This window comes from Lycorma delicatula, chromosome 7, assembly GCF_047948215.1.
Source record: "Lycorma delicatula isolate Av1 chromosome 7, ASM4794821v1, whole genome shotgun sequence".
Classification (NCBI taxonomy): domain Eukaryota; kingdom Metazoa; phylum Arthropoda; class Insecta; order Hemiptera; family Fulgoridae; genus Lycorma; species Lycorma delicatula.
This window is the reverse complement of record NC_134461.1, coordinates 127182961-127202120: the sequence shown is the minus strand read 5'-3', so window position 1 is coordinate 127202120 and position 19160 is coordinate 127182961. Positions and strand designations below refer to the sequence as shown.

The window sequence follows — 19160 nt, the reverse complement described above, 5'->3', positions numbered from 1 at the left end:
GCCTCTGAATTTTACCTTCGACTTAGTGTTTGTGAGGGTTGGTTTTATCATATTTATTAATTTGGTATGTAGTTCAAGGAGTCCTAGAATTTTTAAAAGGAATTCTCTGTGGATACAATCATAAGCTTTCTTGAAATCTACAAATGTTATCACCATGTCTCTGTTTCTTTTCCTATTGTAATCTATTACTAACTTGAGACTCTCATAATCTGGTCTGGACAGCTCCTCCAGGGTCTGAAACCACCTTAGTATTTTCCTAGTTCTTTCTCAAGTTGTGAACTGATGGGAACTTGCAGATGATTCTTGAAAGAATTTTGTATGTTGTGTCTTAGAGTGAGATTCCTCTGTAGTTAAGGTTTGTTTTGTCCCCTTTTTTGTGTAGCGGATGGATAACCATCCATCCATCAGTGTTCTGATGGTTTTTTGATTCAGATTTTGACAAGCTGTTGATGAAGGGCAGTTTTTGCAATATTCCTACAAAAGTGTGATCTTCTCCCACTGCTTTGTAATTATTCATCTCACCCAGTGCTTGGTAGACTTCTTTTATTGTGGGAGGGTTGTTGTTTTCTGGTTCTATTGATATTGAGTTTTTGGAGTTCTGTCAGTTCTTCACAATTTAGGAGTTTGTTGAAGTGTTAAGCTAGGATTTCCACATTGTTTTTAATGTTATGGGCCAGTTTACAGTTTTCATTATAAGTAGGGTTGGGGGTTCGTATTTTTGGAGCTGATGTTTTAAGGTTTTATAGTAGTCTCTCGACTGTGTTTTATTGAATTCTTCTACTGACTTCAGTGTGTCTTTATGGTGTTGTCTTTTTATTCTTAGGGTTCGAGTGGTTTCTTTTCTTTGTTTTACAGATTTTTAAATTATGATTTTGATTGTGGATTGGTGAAGCAGCCATGCTTTTGATGTGTTTTCTCAGCATTCTGTATCATTCATTGTCTGTTTCATAACATTCACTGTTGCACCATTGATGCTTTTGCAGGATTTTATTGGAGCTAATTCTTCTGCAATTTATTTAAGGTTTTGACTAGATCTTCGAGTTGATGCATGATTGTTATTTTTTGGTAATTTTCTTTCTTGATTTGTTGTGTAGGGTCCATTTTTCTTTTAGTTTTAGATGCTTGGTTTTGTTGCTCTCTTTGGGAGGTAAATTTAATTTTAATTTTGACTATATAGTGATCTCTCTTTCTTTTTCCTGTTTAGCCTCCGGTAACTACCGTTTAGATAATTCTTCAGAGGATGAATGAGGATGATATGTATGAGTGTAAATGAAGTATAGTCTTGTACATTCTCAGTTCGACCATTCCTGAGATGTGTGGTTAATTGAAACCCAACCACCAAAGAACACCTGTATCCACGATCTAGTTCTCAAATCCGTGTAAAAATAACTGGCTTTACTAGGACTCGAACGCTGTAACTCTCGACTTTCCAAATCAGCTGATTTGGGAAGATGCGTTAACCACTAGACCAACCCGATGGGTTGACTATATAGTGATCTGATCCTGTATCTTCTCCTCTGAGGGCTTTTACGTTATAGATCTCCTTGTGATGGCGTTTGTCCATGAAGACATATTCTAGTTCTCCTTTAATGTAGTCAGGGTATTTCCAGGTTTTGAGGTTTCCTCTTGAAATCTACATATTTCAAGGTTATATTGTGGTTTCTGCAGAGATTGATGAGTCTCTGTCCATTTTTGTTTGTTTACTTTTGAGCAGGCCATTCTCCAATAAGTCGCAGTATCTTCTTTCTCTGCATAGTTGAGCATTGAGGTCTCCAATTAATTGATTAACATGATTTTTGTAAATGTTATAATCAGGTCAAGTAGATCCCAGAACCTTTCTCTGGAGAGTTACAGTCTTTTGTGAATTATTTTTATCATTAGTGGGAACATGGGCATTTATTATAGTGTAGATTTTATTAGATGCTTTTAGGGTGAGTTTTGAGATTCTTGGGGATTGTGACTTCTTGTATGGAGTTTATTGTTTTGAGGCAGACTAAGAAGCATGTTCCAAACTGTGGCATTTTTCACCAGGTGTACCTTTGTAGAGCCTATCTCCTTGACATTCCATGACGTCCTGGGTAATATTTCTTATTTTCTGCAAACCCATGATGAGAATTTTGTGTTGGTGTATTAAGCCAGTTATTTTTAATTTACCAGTCTACATGAGCTTATTTGCATTGTTTGTGAAAATGTAGGTGACTTGCTTTGGTTTGATTTTGGACTTTGTATTTTTCTTGTTAGTGTGTGTAGTGTTAGGGCATTCCAATAGTTTCAATCGCATGTTATCTTGTAAGTGGCAGTCCGCCATATCCGAATTCTGCCTTCCCTGAACTGGTGTTGCTTGATTCAGCTAGTAGAGTATTCCTTAAAAAACCTTTCATGGTTGACTGACTTTTGTTAAAATTCTTATTTTGGAGAAAAGTTACAAAGTCCAATCCTAAACATTATGCTCATATACACACACACTCACACACACACATGTGTATATGTGTATGTATTATATATATACACACACACATGTGTGTGTATATATAATACATACACATATAGTTTTTTTTTTTTTTTTTTATATACACACACATGTGTGTGTGTATATATATAAAACATTAAAAAATATTAAAACATAAGCAGATGAAGATGCGCATCTAGCTGTAGGTTTTAATATTGTTAAACAGTCATTACACATAGATTTTAGGGGCTTTAAAACCAGATGCAAAGAATATGAATCTAGTTTTGAATTACATTTTTTTTTAATGGTTTTTGAGTGTTTATTACACTAATCCAATTAGATTATAGACAAGAAGTATTTACTAAATTGATGTTGAAAGTAATAAATGATGTATGTAATTATTCACGTTGTCTTTCTTTAATAATTGATTTTACAGAAGCTGATGGATGTTCCTTCTCCACTTAATAGTTAAAGTAGTATTTCTTAATTTTATTGGCAATTATCTCTATTTTGCTATATTTATACAGAAATTTTCCCCCTACATAAAGAAATTTCACATCTTTATTTCCATAAAAAAATTGCTGTTTCTTTAAAGTTAAGTGGCTTCTCACTGATAAACCCCTTGATGCTTATTGCCAAAACAGCTGTCATTGTTTATTTATTATGGACCATATGTGATACTATTATACTACAATTTTTCCTTTATGTTTTAGTGTTAGCAAAAAGTCATCTGATTTTGAAAATTAGTCTGTTAGTCATTAGAAATTAATCATTTTTCACAATGCATTAAATATACTATCACATACACTGAATGATAAGCTACAAGTAATTTCAAACATTAACAACACTTTTTTTTTTTAGGGTACGATTGAATAAGCGTAGACAGAAAGTAGGTCAACATGCTAATAATACAAGATTAGTTGTTAAACATATTCCACTGAATGCTCAAGAATTTAAAGTACAGCGATATCGTGAGAGACAACTTGAACCTCCCAATGAGGAAGAAGAAGAGGAAGAAGAGGAGGAAGAGGAAGAAGAAGAAACAATGCAGAACACACAGACAACCAATGATGAAAATAAATCAGGTATTATTTATTTACTTTATTTTTCCTTCATGTTCACATTTTATTAGAATTTTTGGGCACAGTTCCAAAGCTTTGATGCAGGAAACGTTTCAAGAATCATTTCCTCTTAACTTGTTTCATTATAATTCTAATAATGGATAGAATATATCCATTTATGTTTATGACTAAAGTTATTCATCTGATAGGAACAGTAGTCTTAGTTAATAGTAGTAGTAAACTTCATAGTTAACACTGTGCAGTTTTTATGATATAGATTTCCATGGTAAATTTTTTTTTTGTAGTATAGTATTTTTTTTTCTGTATAGTTTTGTAGTGTAGAACTGTATCAGGATACAGTTGATGCATGAAATGTAGTCTTATATGTTCAGTTTTACTCTGTGGTAAGCATACTTGCAGGTACTTGTATACAGGGTTTTATGATACTTTTTTCTCAAACATTTTTCTCAAGTTTTTTTTGTTTTTTACATTGTGTTTGAAAGAAATGTTTGAAAATTAAAAATTGCTTTTTGTTGTAAATATATATTTAAATTATGTTGCTCACCCATAAAAAGTATTTTGATGTATTATTTATCATTTCTTCTTCAGGTTTTCCATAAATAATGAACAGTATGAAATTAATTTTATACCATAAACATAATAAAAATTAGGACTACTCATGGTATTCATGAAGGTTGAATAAAGTTATTATCATACATTCACTGAGCCTAGAAAAAAAGAAATACGTAAAAGTTTTACTTCAAGCGTGTGAAAAAGTGCAGTACTCGCTGTTGGAAATCATGTGAATATAACCATTTTTTAAACTGGATACCAGAAAACAGCTCTTAAAAAACTGACTAATACTAATAAAGTTAGTTATAGAAAAAGAAATCCTACTTTCAAATAAACATTATTATGTAATGTTATTGAAGAGTACACAAGTACCCTCACTTTAAATTACCCTAACAAATTAACTAATGCAAATTAATACATTGCTTGTCTGTCAATTAAATAGGCTTCTACTAGAAGTGTATGCCATCAAAATCATATGAAGTGTGTTTTAAAAAAAAGGGTCAATAGGTCATTAAAAACAAAAACAAAACAAAGAATAAAAATCTGATTTCCAGTTATATATTTATACACATCTGTTTTATTTTTCTACATCACAGTTGTTTACTAAGCATTTTGGTATGTAGAAACAAGCTTTTTAACACCCTGTTCAAAAAATCTGCCATCTGAGATTTCAGCAGCCAATTTTTAAGTGAAGGAGTCTTCCTTGGTAGTCATTAAGTACAAGATCCAGAGAGAAAGAGGTTGATCAGAAGATACTTGTCTGTATTAATGAACCTTCTCAACAGTGCTGGCAACAGTTAGTGAGCTTGCTATCTTGAATGAGAAAAATTCCTGACATCTCAAATCATTAGTTTTGAATTTTATACCTTAGTTTTGAAAGTGTTTAATCATTGCTTCTATGATTTTTATTCCAGACCTATTGGTGATCCACAAGTAGGACACTTTTTTTTTTTAATTTTTTTTGCTTCAGTGAACTTGAATGACTTTACAGCATGTATTGTTTGGAGTCAACATTGCCATATGAAATCCATGTTCCATCATCAGTTATAATATGAAAAAATTTGAGAAAAATATCTCTTGTAACAATCTAAAAATGCACATATAGAAGCCATTCTTTGATTTTTTTGCACATTAGTCAATTTCATGTCCAGAGTTTATGATAGTATAGTTTTGCAGTAATAGTTCTGTTCTCTGTGAAATGTGTGGAAATTCTGTTGCAAGAACACTATTGTAAAGCATTGATGATTTTCTCAAATTTTTATATTCATCTTTTTGAACTCTAGACCTTTCACTCCTCTCTTCATCATGAACATTTGTATAACTTTCATTATACTTGTGACACCATGTAGGCCAATAAATTTCAAACAATTCACAATGAATTTTGAAAGCACTACTATCTTTCATGATGAGAAATCAAATCATACTCTGGATTTCAAAATGGTAGAACTCTTTATTGTTTCACCATCACTGATCACTGTTTATTACCAACTGGCCATTATTTTTTTAAACATGCCTTGCATCTAGACAAAAAATAATAATAAGCCTTATATTTCCAGATGAAAGAAATGCAATGATCGCATAACCATGTTTTTATAAAATGCAGAATTTAATTGTCGGTTACAATTTTGTAATTATTCTTGCCTAAAAAGAAAAATTCACTGAATGCGAATCTTTCTGCAGTTAGATTTGCAACAGTGTAGCTATGTGAAGCTTAAAATTTAATTTATGACAGCCCAGTATACAACCACTATCTAAGAACTAATATATCATTATAGGAGGAATGTAGTATACAATAGAGAACTACTGGATCATTAATTGGAGGTTACTTGTACAAGTAGTATGTGCAAATGTTCATTACTTTATAAATTCGCTCACTTTTTTACTTATTTTTGCATCTCTACTGTTTGTTTATTTATCTTTTTGTTTAGCTCAGTTATTTACTAAAAATAAATAGTGCAGAAGTTTTGCAACTGAAAATTGGATGTATGATACTTGCATAACAGTTTATCAGAGTATTTTGATAACGTGTAATCAAAATTTGAACAATACAAGCATAAATTTGCTTTGGATGAGTAAATGCTTATTGTTTGAATCCAGATAAAAAACGATTATAGTAATAATTATTGATGTTTATCTTTGATGTAAAAAATATATTTTAGTGGCATATTATATCCCTGAATGTATTTAATTGAATTTTAGCAGAAATTTTCTTTATTATATATTAATTTTAGATGCAGAAGAAAAAGAGGAAAATGGTGAAAAAAGTGAAAGTGATGGAGAAGCTGAACAAGACAAAGATGATAAAGCTGAAAATGAAGCGAGTGGTGATGAAAAAAGTGGAAGTGAAGGAGGTAAATGTATTTCATATTTGGAGTTATGCTAGTGAATGTGAATTGTAAAATGTTATTTTATAGTACGTACATTTATTTTTCTGTGCATTAATTTATTAGATATTTTTTCAAAAGAGGCATAACACAGAAGAAGCTGTGATAACAGTTGTTGAAGTGGATTTGCAAATAGAAAATCTTCAAATAAAAAATCTAAAACTAAATACACATTTCAACTGTTAAAACAATCATCAGTAGAAACAAGGGTTTTGACAAGCAAACAAAAATATTCTAAAAGAAAGAAGCACGCTAAATGGTTATTTAAATAAATTAAAACTAGGAAATTCAAAACTTTAACTATAGTTAAAAAAGTATTTATATTTAAATTAAAAAGGTTGATTGCCCTTTTCATAATTAGAAATTTTCCATCAATTGATAGTAGATATAGATGGTTCCTTCTAGCACAAACCTTTCTTTTTCCTGTTTAGCCTCCGGTAACTACCGTTAAGATAATACTTCAGAGGATGAATGAGGATGATATGTATGAGTGTGAATGAAGTGTAGTCTTGTACATTCTCAGTTCGACCATACCTGATATGTGTGGTTAATTGAAACCCAACCGCCAAAGAACACCGGTATCCACGATCTAGTATTCAAATCCGTGTAAAAATAGCTGGCTTTACTAGGACTTGAACGCTGGAACTCTCGACTTCCAAATCAGCTGATTTGGGTTGCATCAAACCTAACCTAACTGCTAGTATTTTACAGGCAAAATTGAGGTCTTTCCAAGATTCTTTGATGGGGGAAAAATGATTCTTGGAATTCCTCATGCTTTTTTGCAAGCATCACTTTTCATGTATATGTTCCTTCAGATTTGCGAGACGTTGCAAAATACAGTATCGAAGCCCGATCTTTTGCAAAAAAATAAAGGATTTGATGCCGCTCGCATCCGGATACTGGTGCCTCAGCACGCACTGCTGCCAGACAGGGGGAAAACCGGTTCAATGTCGAACCAAAACCCTTATCAGTTTCGCTTTCCATCCACGATATGCGTTTGTATTTCGATATTACCAGTTGCGCGATTCTCATCCCCATCTGCACCGTAAATTCTTTGTCATCCAAATTTATGAGACCGACTTTAATTTCATCGCGATAATCAGCATCGGACATGCCCGGTGAATTCACAACTGTAATGCCGTAGCTCATCGCCATACCCAATCTAGGTCTTATTTGCGCTTCATACTTTTTAGGCAGCGATATAGCAAAGCCGGTCGCGATTAGTTTTATTTTGCCCGGCTTTAAAATCATATCGCTCGTTGAAACCAAATCTAAACCGGCGCTTTGTTCGGTAGCATATTTAGGAAAATCAACGAAATTATTCAATATCTTAATTTTAAACACTTCCATCTTAAACGTCTATATTTAATAACAAAATAATATAAAACAAATAATCTATACGCGTAAAAAACAAAAAATTAAAATTATATATTTATTTTGTTCCTTCACTTTTGTGAGACGCCGCAAAATACGAATTAAACAGCAAACTTGATGATAAATGTATCTATATGTAAGTCATTTATACGAATTAAATAACATAATAAAGCGTGTGCACGACATCATGGGGATTCCCCCGTCTGTAGCATTGACCTTTGTTTGCGCAATAGCATTTTCCATATCATTAATACAAAATTATACAATACTTTCCTCGTTTACATATATAGACACCATGGATTGTAAACGTGTGTCTTTAGAAAATGATTGCGCAACCGCTAAAAAACGAGCCACATTAGCAGTCTGTGATGCAAATTCTTTCATAATTTTAGAAAAGGCGTTTAAAAAAGATTTAATCACATATTATTATAAAAATGGAGATGAAACAAATAAAGATATTTATTTATTTTTAAACAGTAAAAGAAATTGCGTTCTCAACATCTTAAAATCACACGTAACAACGGACGCTGTAAAATTTAATATATTGTTGGAATGTACATATGAAAAAAGTCGGGGCAACCAAATCGATAACCAAGACATTGCTTTTAAAATTAAAAATACACCCATATATAATTGTAATGATTTAGATCAAGTTACAGACGAAGCATTTGAAAAACTATTTTTTAATAGCCGAAGAATCAGAATTTCAAGGTAAAGGCAGCGGTTGGTCTTTAATCAGTATCGACGGTTTAAACTTGCGTATAAATAAATTTAAACCGTTATGCGGTTCTTCATATATAGATTTACCCGATAAAATAAAACAAAGAAAGGCTGTGATTAATGTTAACACTAAAGACATATACTGCTTTAAATGGGCTATTTTATCGAAACATGTATCTGGTAATAATCTGCAACGCTTAGATAAGCGTTATACTGTTGATTTAAAAAGTACATATGACTTTAGCATGTTAAAGTTTCTAGTCAAGATAAAAGATATTAAAAAATATCAATCTACCAACAATGTTTCAATAAATGTATATACGCTGACAGATAATGATGAAGTTAGACCTTTAAAAGTTTGCGTAATTGAAAAACCAAACCGTTTTGATTTATTGTATTTAAAGAAAAATGATGTTTCACACTATTGCTACATAAAAGATTTTTCACGACGTATGTATGCAAACGTTGTTTTACATTCTATTATAAAAATAGAAATAGCGAAGATAGAATGAAAGCTCATTTAAAACGTATTCACAATGAACCGGCACATATAAAAACACCAAAACCGGGTGAAAATATAATGAAATTTAAAAGATACGAAAATGAATTTCCAATGCCTGTGTAGCATACGCCGATTTTGAATCCGACGCCGTATCATCCAACGTATTTAAAATCATATAGTTATACAACCCATGTGCACGAACCGATGAGTTACTATTTGTATTTCGTCTGTCACGAATCGGTTTTCTACAAAATAAAACAAGTCCTCCCACAAGAACCTGTACTTTATAGAGTCAAAAAAGCGGCTGAAAATTTCTTAAATGTTCTATCCTATCTCGTGAATCAAGTTGCGGATGAAATGATACACGTTGCAATGACACCTCTTTCCGTCGATGAACAAAGAAAATTCGACAACTCTAAGCGATGTGAAATGTGTCATGAAGGATTTGGTTTAGATTGCGAAAAAGTTCGCGATCATTGTCGCTTAACCGGTCGTTATCGAGCCGCGTTATGCAATAGCTGCAATTTACGCAGACAAGCACAAAATACGATACCGATATTCATTCACAATTTAACCGGTTACGACTCGCATTTCATTATAAGACAACTGGATTACGATAGAGGGGATATAAACATCATACCTAAAACCACCGAAAAATATACAATGTTTACGAAACGGATGTCTGATGTTTTAAGCGTAAAATTCGTAGACACTTTTCAGTTTATGGGGTCGAGTTAGGAAAAATTAGCGTCCAATTTACCAAAACAATCATTTAATCACGTCAAACAACACTTTGCAGCTGACGATTTACAATGGTCACGAAAAAGGGCGTGTACCCTTACGAATATACTGATTCGTGGTAGAAATTGGATGAAACACAGCTGCCGTCGAAAGAAAAATTTTACAGCTCCCTCACCGATTCGCATATTGCCGACGATGAATATGAAAGTGCGAAAATAGTGTGGGACCATTTTAAATGTAAAACGTTGGGCAAATACAGCGATGTATATTTAAAATGCGATGTGCTGTTGTTGGCTGACGTTTTCGAGAATTTCAGGTCGTTATGCCTACGAGAATACCGCCTTGATGCCGCACACTATATTTCAGCACCCGGTTTAGCTTTCGACGCCATGCTATATAAAGCCGGCGTTGAATTTGAACTGTTCACAGACGTCGACATTTACATGTTTATTGAATCGAGCATCAGATGTGGCATTTCAACGTGTGTGCAAAAACACGCTGTGGCAAATAATAAATGCCTCGAAACTACAACCCCGACGCCTCCAGTAAATATATAGCTTACGTTGATGCCAATAACTTATACGGGTTCAGTATGAGTCAGCCTTTACCATACGGCAACTTTAAATGGGTGGATAAAAAGCGTTTTATAGAATTTTAGATTCTCTAATGATTCATCGTCACGATGCGGATACAGGCTACATATTCGAAGTCGATGTAACGTATCGGACAAACTTGCACGATCATCTTAACTATTTGCCGTTTCTACCGGTGTCGGAAGCACCGCCCGGTTCAAACAGTAGAAAATTATTGACCACTCTAGACGATAAAACAAACTACGTCTGCCACTATGTAGCGCTCAGGTAGGCTATAGCGAACCGGTTGATTGTCAAACAAGTGCGCAATATATTGTCCTTTGATCAGAAAGCGTGGCTCAAGAGCTATATAGATTTGAATACTGAAAACCGAAAAAGAGCCGCAAACGATTTTGAAAAAGACTTTTTGAAACTGATGAACAATTCCGTGTTCGGTAAAAGTATGGAAAACGTGAGAAACTACAAGAAATTTAAACTGTTGGTCGACGAAATCAAACTGAGAAATTTAATCGCGAAACCCACCTTTATAGTCAAGATAATATTCAAAGATTCTTTAGTCGGCGTACAAATGGCCAAAGATACGGTTCATTTAAATAAACCGATTTATGTGGGCTTTACGATATTGTATCACAGTAAAACCGTAATGTACGATTTTCATTACAACGTTATGAAGCCAAAATACGGATCGAAAATCTCTACTGTACATGGATATGGATAGTTTCATCTACGACATTGAAACCGATGATTTTTACGCCGACGTGCGAAGTGATCTGTTTCAACATTTCGATACGCGAGATTATCCGAAAGACCATCCGAATTATTCTGTGAAAAATAAAAAAGTACCGGGCAAATTTAAAGACGAAGTAAACGGTAATCAAATCGTTGAATTTATCGAATTGAGATCGAAAATGTACACATTTAAAACGGCAAACGATAAAATTACGAAAAAGCAAAAGGTGTAAAAAAAAATAGTCCAAAAAAGTATTACGTTTGACGATTATAAAGCATGTCTTGACGATTCAGATTTGGAAACTTACAAGACTATGACGCTCTTCAGAACGAGTAAACACACCGAAAACACTGTAGTTACGAATAAATTAGCGCTGTTGAACTACGATGACAAACGGGTGGCCACAGATAACATCAATACGCTGGCTTGGGGTCATTACAATATGCCGTTAGAATTGAAGCGTTTATATGGAAAAAATAAAAATTAGTCTGCATCCATTTTATTAGCGGAAACGAGAGGGTACAGAGAACATTCGTCAGCATCAACCAGGGAGCTAAGCTTCCCGCTGAAAGAGCGGCCGACGAACTGCGGAAAGCTCCTCCGCCCGTCCGGCCGACGGGAACGCCGAAGCGACTCCGCGGCCGGCATTCCGCATCTCGTCGGGCTAGCCTTGCTACCGAACCGCAAAACTTCATCACAATGATAAGTCTTAAAACTCGTGGATAGATGTGGAAAATGATGTTGTAGTGTGAATATATTGTTACGTGGAAAAAGTTTTTCATAATATAGATTCCATTATAATGTTGGAATTTATTGTTTTGGTAATTTTTATTTTACTGATGTTTTGGATATGATTTTCAATATTTCATGATAACTGAAATGGCGTTGTATTTCGCATAAAATAGCACTGTTTTATCCGTATGATTTTGATGACATAAGATAACAAATTTCACAATGATTTTATCATGAGTCACCGAAATTGATGTGAGTTTAACAGACTAATAGTTTGTTAAAAATGTAAATATTTTTATTTTTACAAGAGAGAGATATGAAGGAAGTGCAACAGAAAACAAAATTTCCCATCATGAACGTAATGTAGGGATACGGATTCAAAAAACGAAGTAAGCACGGTTCCCTCTTGCCATACACGATCAGATGTATTGTATGCGGTCCATCAATTGCGGTAAAAGAAATGTTGTTTTCAATCTTTTAGTTCAAGAAAACTGAGTACGCTTTCAGAACTTGTACATTTTCTCTAAATCCCTCCACCAACCTCTATATAGAATGTTATCAAACCTGATGATGTTGAATCTAGAATTGGGTTTCTATGAATACAGTGAAAACGACTAGGTTCCACAACCGGAAGCGATTCAACCCCATTCGATAATGGTGTTCGATGATGTGATCAAAGAAAAGCAAAACAATATCGGTGCTTACTTTGCGAGGGGCCGTCACAATAAAATTGATTTCTTCTATCTGGAGCAAACGTATTCGAAAATACCAAAACAACTCGTGCGGGACAATTGCAATTTTCTAATTCTGTTCAGACAAGACGGTTTAAATTTACACGTAAAAAAAAAATGAACACGTAAACGTCGACATGTCCTTTAACGACTTTAAATCGGTATGCGAACATGTTTGGAACGCGAACCGATAAGGTTTTCTAGTTATCGATAAAGAAAGCGATAAAAATAAGTCTCTATCGGAATTGTATGGATAAATTTATCATCATCGATTGAACGCACCGTCGAACGCAGTGTTGAACGGGAATAGATTATTTGTTTCAATTTTTTATTTTTTTTATATATTGAACAATGTATAAGAAGGAGAAACAAATGGTGGAAATTGATAGATTGAATAAAGATTTTAAACGTAAACACGCGGCTTTCGTGTTGGGTTTAGCCGAAGAAGAAGCTTTATTCGCTAAACGTTTCAAACCGATAATTGAACCGATCCAAGAAATTAGAGAAAAAAATAGATAAACCAAAACCGCCTCCTTCACCTCCGACCGATGGAGAAATTGATATAGATAGAATAGGACGCGAATTGGGCGATAGACTGTTGAGTAATTTAGAGAGTTATCAAGAGAAGTGTGGATAGAGTTTGTTGGAACAATATTTAGAACTTACAGATGTTGAAGAAGATGTAGCTTCTTCTACCATGTTGTCTGAACAAACAACTCTACCATGCGAACAAACTCAAACTGCGTATGAAGGCGGCGAGAAACCTGTTAAATTTACAAAATATACAGATATTTTGCCAGACACTCCAATTTCTGAGACGCAAGAAACAAGTGAAGATTATATAAAACCGTACATACAAACGTTGAAGACTGGTCCAAAAGTATCTCTAGATCATGTATACGGTGTGAAATATGATAAAAATACAGATACGGCGACATTGGGCGGTATTAAAATTGAATTTGTCGGTGATAAATGCATTTGGGAGGGATGATATATTCGGCCACACCGGGCGATCTCGAGCTGTTGTTAAAAAATCCAGATCTGACAAAAGTTCACACGGCAGATATGCAAACTTATGGTGAAATATTGAAGCGTACCGGTCCTCACTTGACGGACGCCGGCGCGGTAAAAACGAATAAATCTTCCAAATACAACGAAATCATCAGAAAGCTGTTCCCTTCAAAAAGACCCGTCAGATCAATTTCCCCATATAAAACACCATCGTCATCGTTAAATGGCACCGGGTTGTTGCACGCGCAACTCAGTTATAATCCGGTCATTTATATTGGCACGATCCAAACGATCTGGTAGCTAGATTGCATACTCTTGTAGGCGAATATGACGCCGGAAACAAGGGCGTTTCTAACGAACTGATATCCATAATTAAAGAATTGAAACAAGTTGAATTTGAAGAATAGATTATTTGTTTTTAATTTTTATTTTTGCAAATATAGAAATGTCACAATTAAGATTAGGTCGTAATGGTCATCGAGGAAAGGAAAAACGAGGGCCTCCTGGGGTAGGTTTTTTGTTGACTGGTGATGGAAATTATAATATAATTTCCATCATAATATAATTATAATATAATTTCCGGGTTTCCCCATCACAACCGATAGAAATTACGATATAAAAAATCAGGTTGTGTAACGTGTCCGATCCTATCGATGACGCCGACGCGTTGAATCTGCGTAGAACCAAAACTGTGTTTGATGAATACACAATCAATCTGTATGAAAAATTTATAGATTTGGAAAGATTAAATGCATACGATGTGGTTATTAAAGAATACATAGAATATGAAATGGTAAAGTTTGCTGATCATACTTTACAATTTATAAAGAATGAAAGCATCGAGCTTAAAACAAAAGTTGACAGATATATAAATGACGCGATACAGACAGCCATTAAGGAAATTTCGGAAGCGATTTATAAAAACAATAATGATGGCATAAAAGTAAATTTGCTTCGTTACGATGAATAATGTATTTCAATGAAAAAATAATTTTATATATATATATATATATAGAGAGAGAGAGAGAGAGAGATATGAAGGTGTAGAAGAAGAAAAATATTTCCAAAGAAAAAAGGGGGACGCGGTACAATCGGGTGGGTAAGTAATCAATAAGGCTGTAGATTTTTTACCGTTTGAAGCTCATATTCCAGGTTGCAATTATTGCGGTCCGGGCACGAACTTGGATGAGAGGTTGAAGCGGTGTGATAGAGGCATAAATAAATTAGATGAGGCGGGTAAACTGCACGATATAGCTTATTCGAAATATTCAGATAATAAAACAAGATCTCAAGCCGGTTAGCAGTTTGACTGAAAGAGCGGCCGCCTACGCAGTAACTAACGCGATGAAACTTAAATCCAAATTTGGCGGTAGACTGAAAAGTGGTGGTCGATTGAGGCTTAAGAAAGGCGGCGGTACGGCTAAGAAAAAATAAATAATTGATTCAATACCAAATCGCGCTTTGTACGATCACGAAATGATTGAGTACGCGAAACAATTGAAAATTTCACACTTCCGCGGTGTTTTTATGTTGGACGCTTTACCGAAAAAGGTTTGGAAAAATGAATGCTCGATAGTGAATTTAGACTCTTCAAACGGCTGCGTACGCATTGGGTTTGTTCCGAAAAATCGACAAAAACGTAGATTATTTTGATAGCATAGGCGATGCGCATCTGCCTCCAAAACTGATGAATTATTTCAGAAACTCCAACGTAACGTACAATTATGACAGATATCAAACCGACGACGATGTGATTTACGGTCGATTATGTTTAGAATGGTTATCTGAATAAATTATACGTTTTTTATTTTTTCTAAATAGATATATCGTGTCTATTATCGATTGATGGTAACAGTTCGGAGATAAAAAAATCATTTTTTTCACCGATCGACCTTTCAAAAGGCCAATACGAATTGGGTCTCAAATGGTTGATGACCGCCAATGCTTTGGAAAAGGATATCAAAAAAGATGAAAATAATAATTATGTGTTGACAAAAAAGCAATACATAACAATACCAACAGGTAGTTATGAAATTGAAGATATCAGTAACTATATACAGTAAAATGAATAATCAAACCATCACATTGCTAGCAAACCCAAATACGTTACAGTGTGAAATTAAAAGCACTGTATGGGGTAGACTTTTCGGATACAGATTGCAGTGTTGGTAGGGCTGTTGGGCTACGGCCCGAGAGTTCTGAAAGCGAATGCGACGCTTCTTTCGGATGAAATAATAAATATCGCTCCCGTGAATGTAGTACGCGTGAAATGTAACATTACTTCGGGCAGTTATAGAAATGAAAATCAAGACCGCATTTTATATGAGTATCCGCTGAGTGTAGATCCGGGCGATATGATTGAAGTATATCCCCCTTATATTGAATTTCTACCGGTAGATGTGAGAACAATTTACGATTTATGTAATATCGCTGACCGATGAAAATGATAATTTATTGAATTTGCGAACGAGTAAACATGATGTTGGTTTCGAAAGAATGTAAATAAAGTACTGCAATTGAATTTTTATTTTTTTCTATATAGACATGCCGCTGATATTCGAAAGTGATGATGAAATGATGTTAAAAAACGTTACAAATTGACCGAAGAAAGCGTTAAAAAATTAAAATTTCTAGGTTTTGAAATCGTCGACGGGAAACTCAAAATCACCAATACGTTATTGAAATAAAAAAAATAATTTTTATAATATAGAATCCGCGATGAATTATTTAACAGTCAATAAACTAGCGCGTTCAGATGAGTCCCTAACATATAATCAATTCCACAATTATTATACCTTAGCGAATAAAATCGAAAAGGAGATTAAAATCCCTATAAATCAACCGGACATGTATACCGTTTCGGGTGAAAGTTATTTGATTGTTTCCGGCAAACTCGTCGGAGCAGACGGAAAAAGATCTACTACTTCAGAATTGGTTAATTTTGGTGTGGCTTTTTATTCCAGGATATACGATATCTTATTAACACGCAAGAAGTAGCGTCGGTGAGAAATGTAGGCGTGACAACGGTTATGAAAAACGCTCTTTCAATGACAAATTCTCTGTTGACATCTGCCGAAATGGATGGATCAGCGGTGAAAAAAATAAAGTCGATTTAGATGAAGATGGTAATTTTAATTTATGCGTACCGTTATCGATGCTGTTGGGTTTTGCCGAAGATATAAAAAAATAATCATAAACAACAGACAGGAATTGGTGTTGAGACGTTTTGATAGCGATGTAAACGCAATACGCGCTACGGTTCCCGAGCACAAATCTAAGATAGAATTAACAGACTGTGGGTTGTCCCGTACCTCAAGGCGGCACCCGAATATGAATTGGAATTAGCTAAAATGAGAGATCAAAATAAAGAAGTGCAGATGGCTTTCAGAGCGTGGGATCTTCATGAAATACAGCGGTTCCTCAAACGAATTCTTTTATATGGAATGTGACAACGTTGTCGCAAATAGATAAACCACGCTGTTATTGTAGGTTTTCAAACCGATAGGAAAGATAAAGCCGTGAAGGACGCGTCAGAATTTAATTCTTGTAACGTTAAAAATATTTGTGTAATGATCAATTCGAATAAATACCCGTATGAAGATTTACGAGGGAATCGAGCGTCGATGTATAAAATGTTTATACATTTTCAAAAATCGTATTAGAAAAATATAGATTCGCCGTACACGTTTTCCCATTACAAAACCAAATATCCTTTATATGTGATCGACTGCTCGCGTCAAAATAATTCCGTAAAGATTGGTGTAATCGATTTGAAAATTAAAGTCGAAGCGGAAGAGACCTTCAAACCAAATGCAGTAGCGTATTGCCTATTGATTTACGATAATGTAATCGCCTATTCTCCGCTGACCGGCAAAGTGATAAAGCAAGAACAATAGGCGAATTTGAAGATATTTTTTTTTGTCATCAATAGATTATTTGCATTGAATTATTGATTTTACAATATAGACGTTTCAGATGGATGTGTTTAAAATTAAGAAATTGAATAATTTCGTTGATTTTCCTAAATATGCTACCGAACAAAGCTCCGGTTTAGATTTGGTTTCAACGAGCGATACGATTTTAAAGCCGGGCGAAATAAAAATAATCGCGACCGGCTTTGCTACATCCCTGCCTAAAAAGTATGAAGCGCAAATAAGACCTAGATCGGGTATGGCGATGAGCTACGGCATTACAGTTGTGAATTCACCGGGCATGGTCGATGCTGATTATCGCGATGAAATTAAAGTCGGTCTCATAAATTTGGACGATAAAGAATTTACGGTGCAGATGGGGATGAGAATCGCGCAATTGGTAATATCGAAATACAAACGCATATCGTGGACGGAAAGCGAAACTCCTAAGGGTTTTGGTTCGACATAGAACCGGTTTTCCCCCTGTCTGGCAGCAGTGCATGCTGAGGCACCAGTATCCGGATGCGAGCGGCATCAAATCCTTTATTTTTTTGCAAAAGATCGGGCTTCGATACTGTATTTTGCAACGTTTTGCAAATAAATCTGAAGGAACACTTACATGAAAAGTGATGCTTGCAAAAGAGCGCGAGGAATTCCAAGAATCATTTTCCCCCATCAAAGAATCATATATGAAAAATGATGCTTGGAAAGACCTCAATTTTGCCTATAAAATACTAGCAGTTAGGTTAGATTTGATGCAATTTTATTAGGTTAACTTAGGTTAGGTTAGATGTAAAAGATTTTTGCTAGAAGGAACCATCTATATCTACTATTGATGTTAAAGGATTAGTACAGGTGATCCAAAGAAACGGGAAATTTTAAAAATTAAATAACGTTAATGAAAAATTTTTTTTAGAAAATGAATTTTATTTCATGTAATTGTACAAATGTTGCCATTTTAGGATACATGCATTTTAGTTTATTTTTTAAAGATGACATCTTGCAGGTGACCTCCTCTTCTACGTAAACACTCACGAAGTATCTTCGTTAAATTGTTCATGGTTTGACGTAACATCTCAACTAGAATTTCCGCAATTGCTTCTCGGATCTTTGCCTTCAGTTCTACGTTGTAGCAGGTCTATTGTGGAACACTTTGCTTTTAAGGTGACCCCACAAAAAGTAATCGCAAGCTGAGAGATCAGGCGATCTGGGAGGCCATCTAATGTCACCATTTCGTGAAATGACACGTTGTCCAAACAATCGGTGTACAGCTGCCATCGATATTCGTGCAGTATGTGACGTTGCTCCATCTTGTTGAAACCAGGCTGTGTTAAGAATCGGTGGAAATCTCTTTAGTTGTTCCACAACAAAGGTTTCAAGCAGGGCTACGTAACGAGCCGACGTCACTGTAATCGCAAGACCGTTGTCATCCTCAAAAAAATAAGGGCCTATAACACCGTAAGATGACATAGCACACCACACGGTCACTTTCTGGCTGTGCAATGGACGCTGGCGTAGTTGCGTAGGAATTTCTTGTGCCCAGTATCTGAAATTTTGCTTGTTAACAAATCCACTGAGGTGGAAATGCGTCTGACATCCACAGTTCGTGAACAAACTCTTCGTTATCGTTTATCTTCTGAAGCATTAC

At 34.7% G+C, this 19160-nt stretch overlaps 1 protein-coding gene across 1 annotated transcript in view; it reads left to right on the top strand.

Moving 5' to 3' along the window:
• atms (RNA polymerase II-associated factor 1-like protein antimeros) overlaps positions 1-19160 on the top strand; it is a 44513-nt gene that overhangs the window by 21359 nt on the left and 3994 nt on the right. Inside the window, exons 8-9 of the mRNA XM_075370245.1 lie at positions 3311-3534; positions 6315-6434. Of these exons, the coding sequence (XP_075226360.1) occupies positions 3311-3534; positions 6315-6434 (344 nt within the window). The remainder of the gene's footprint in view (positions 1-3310; positions 3535-6314; positions 6435-19160) is intronic.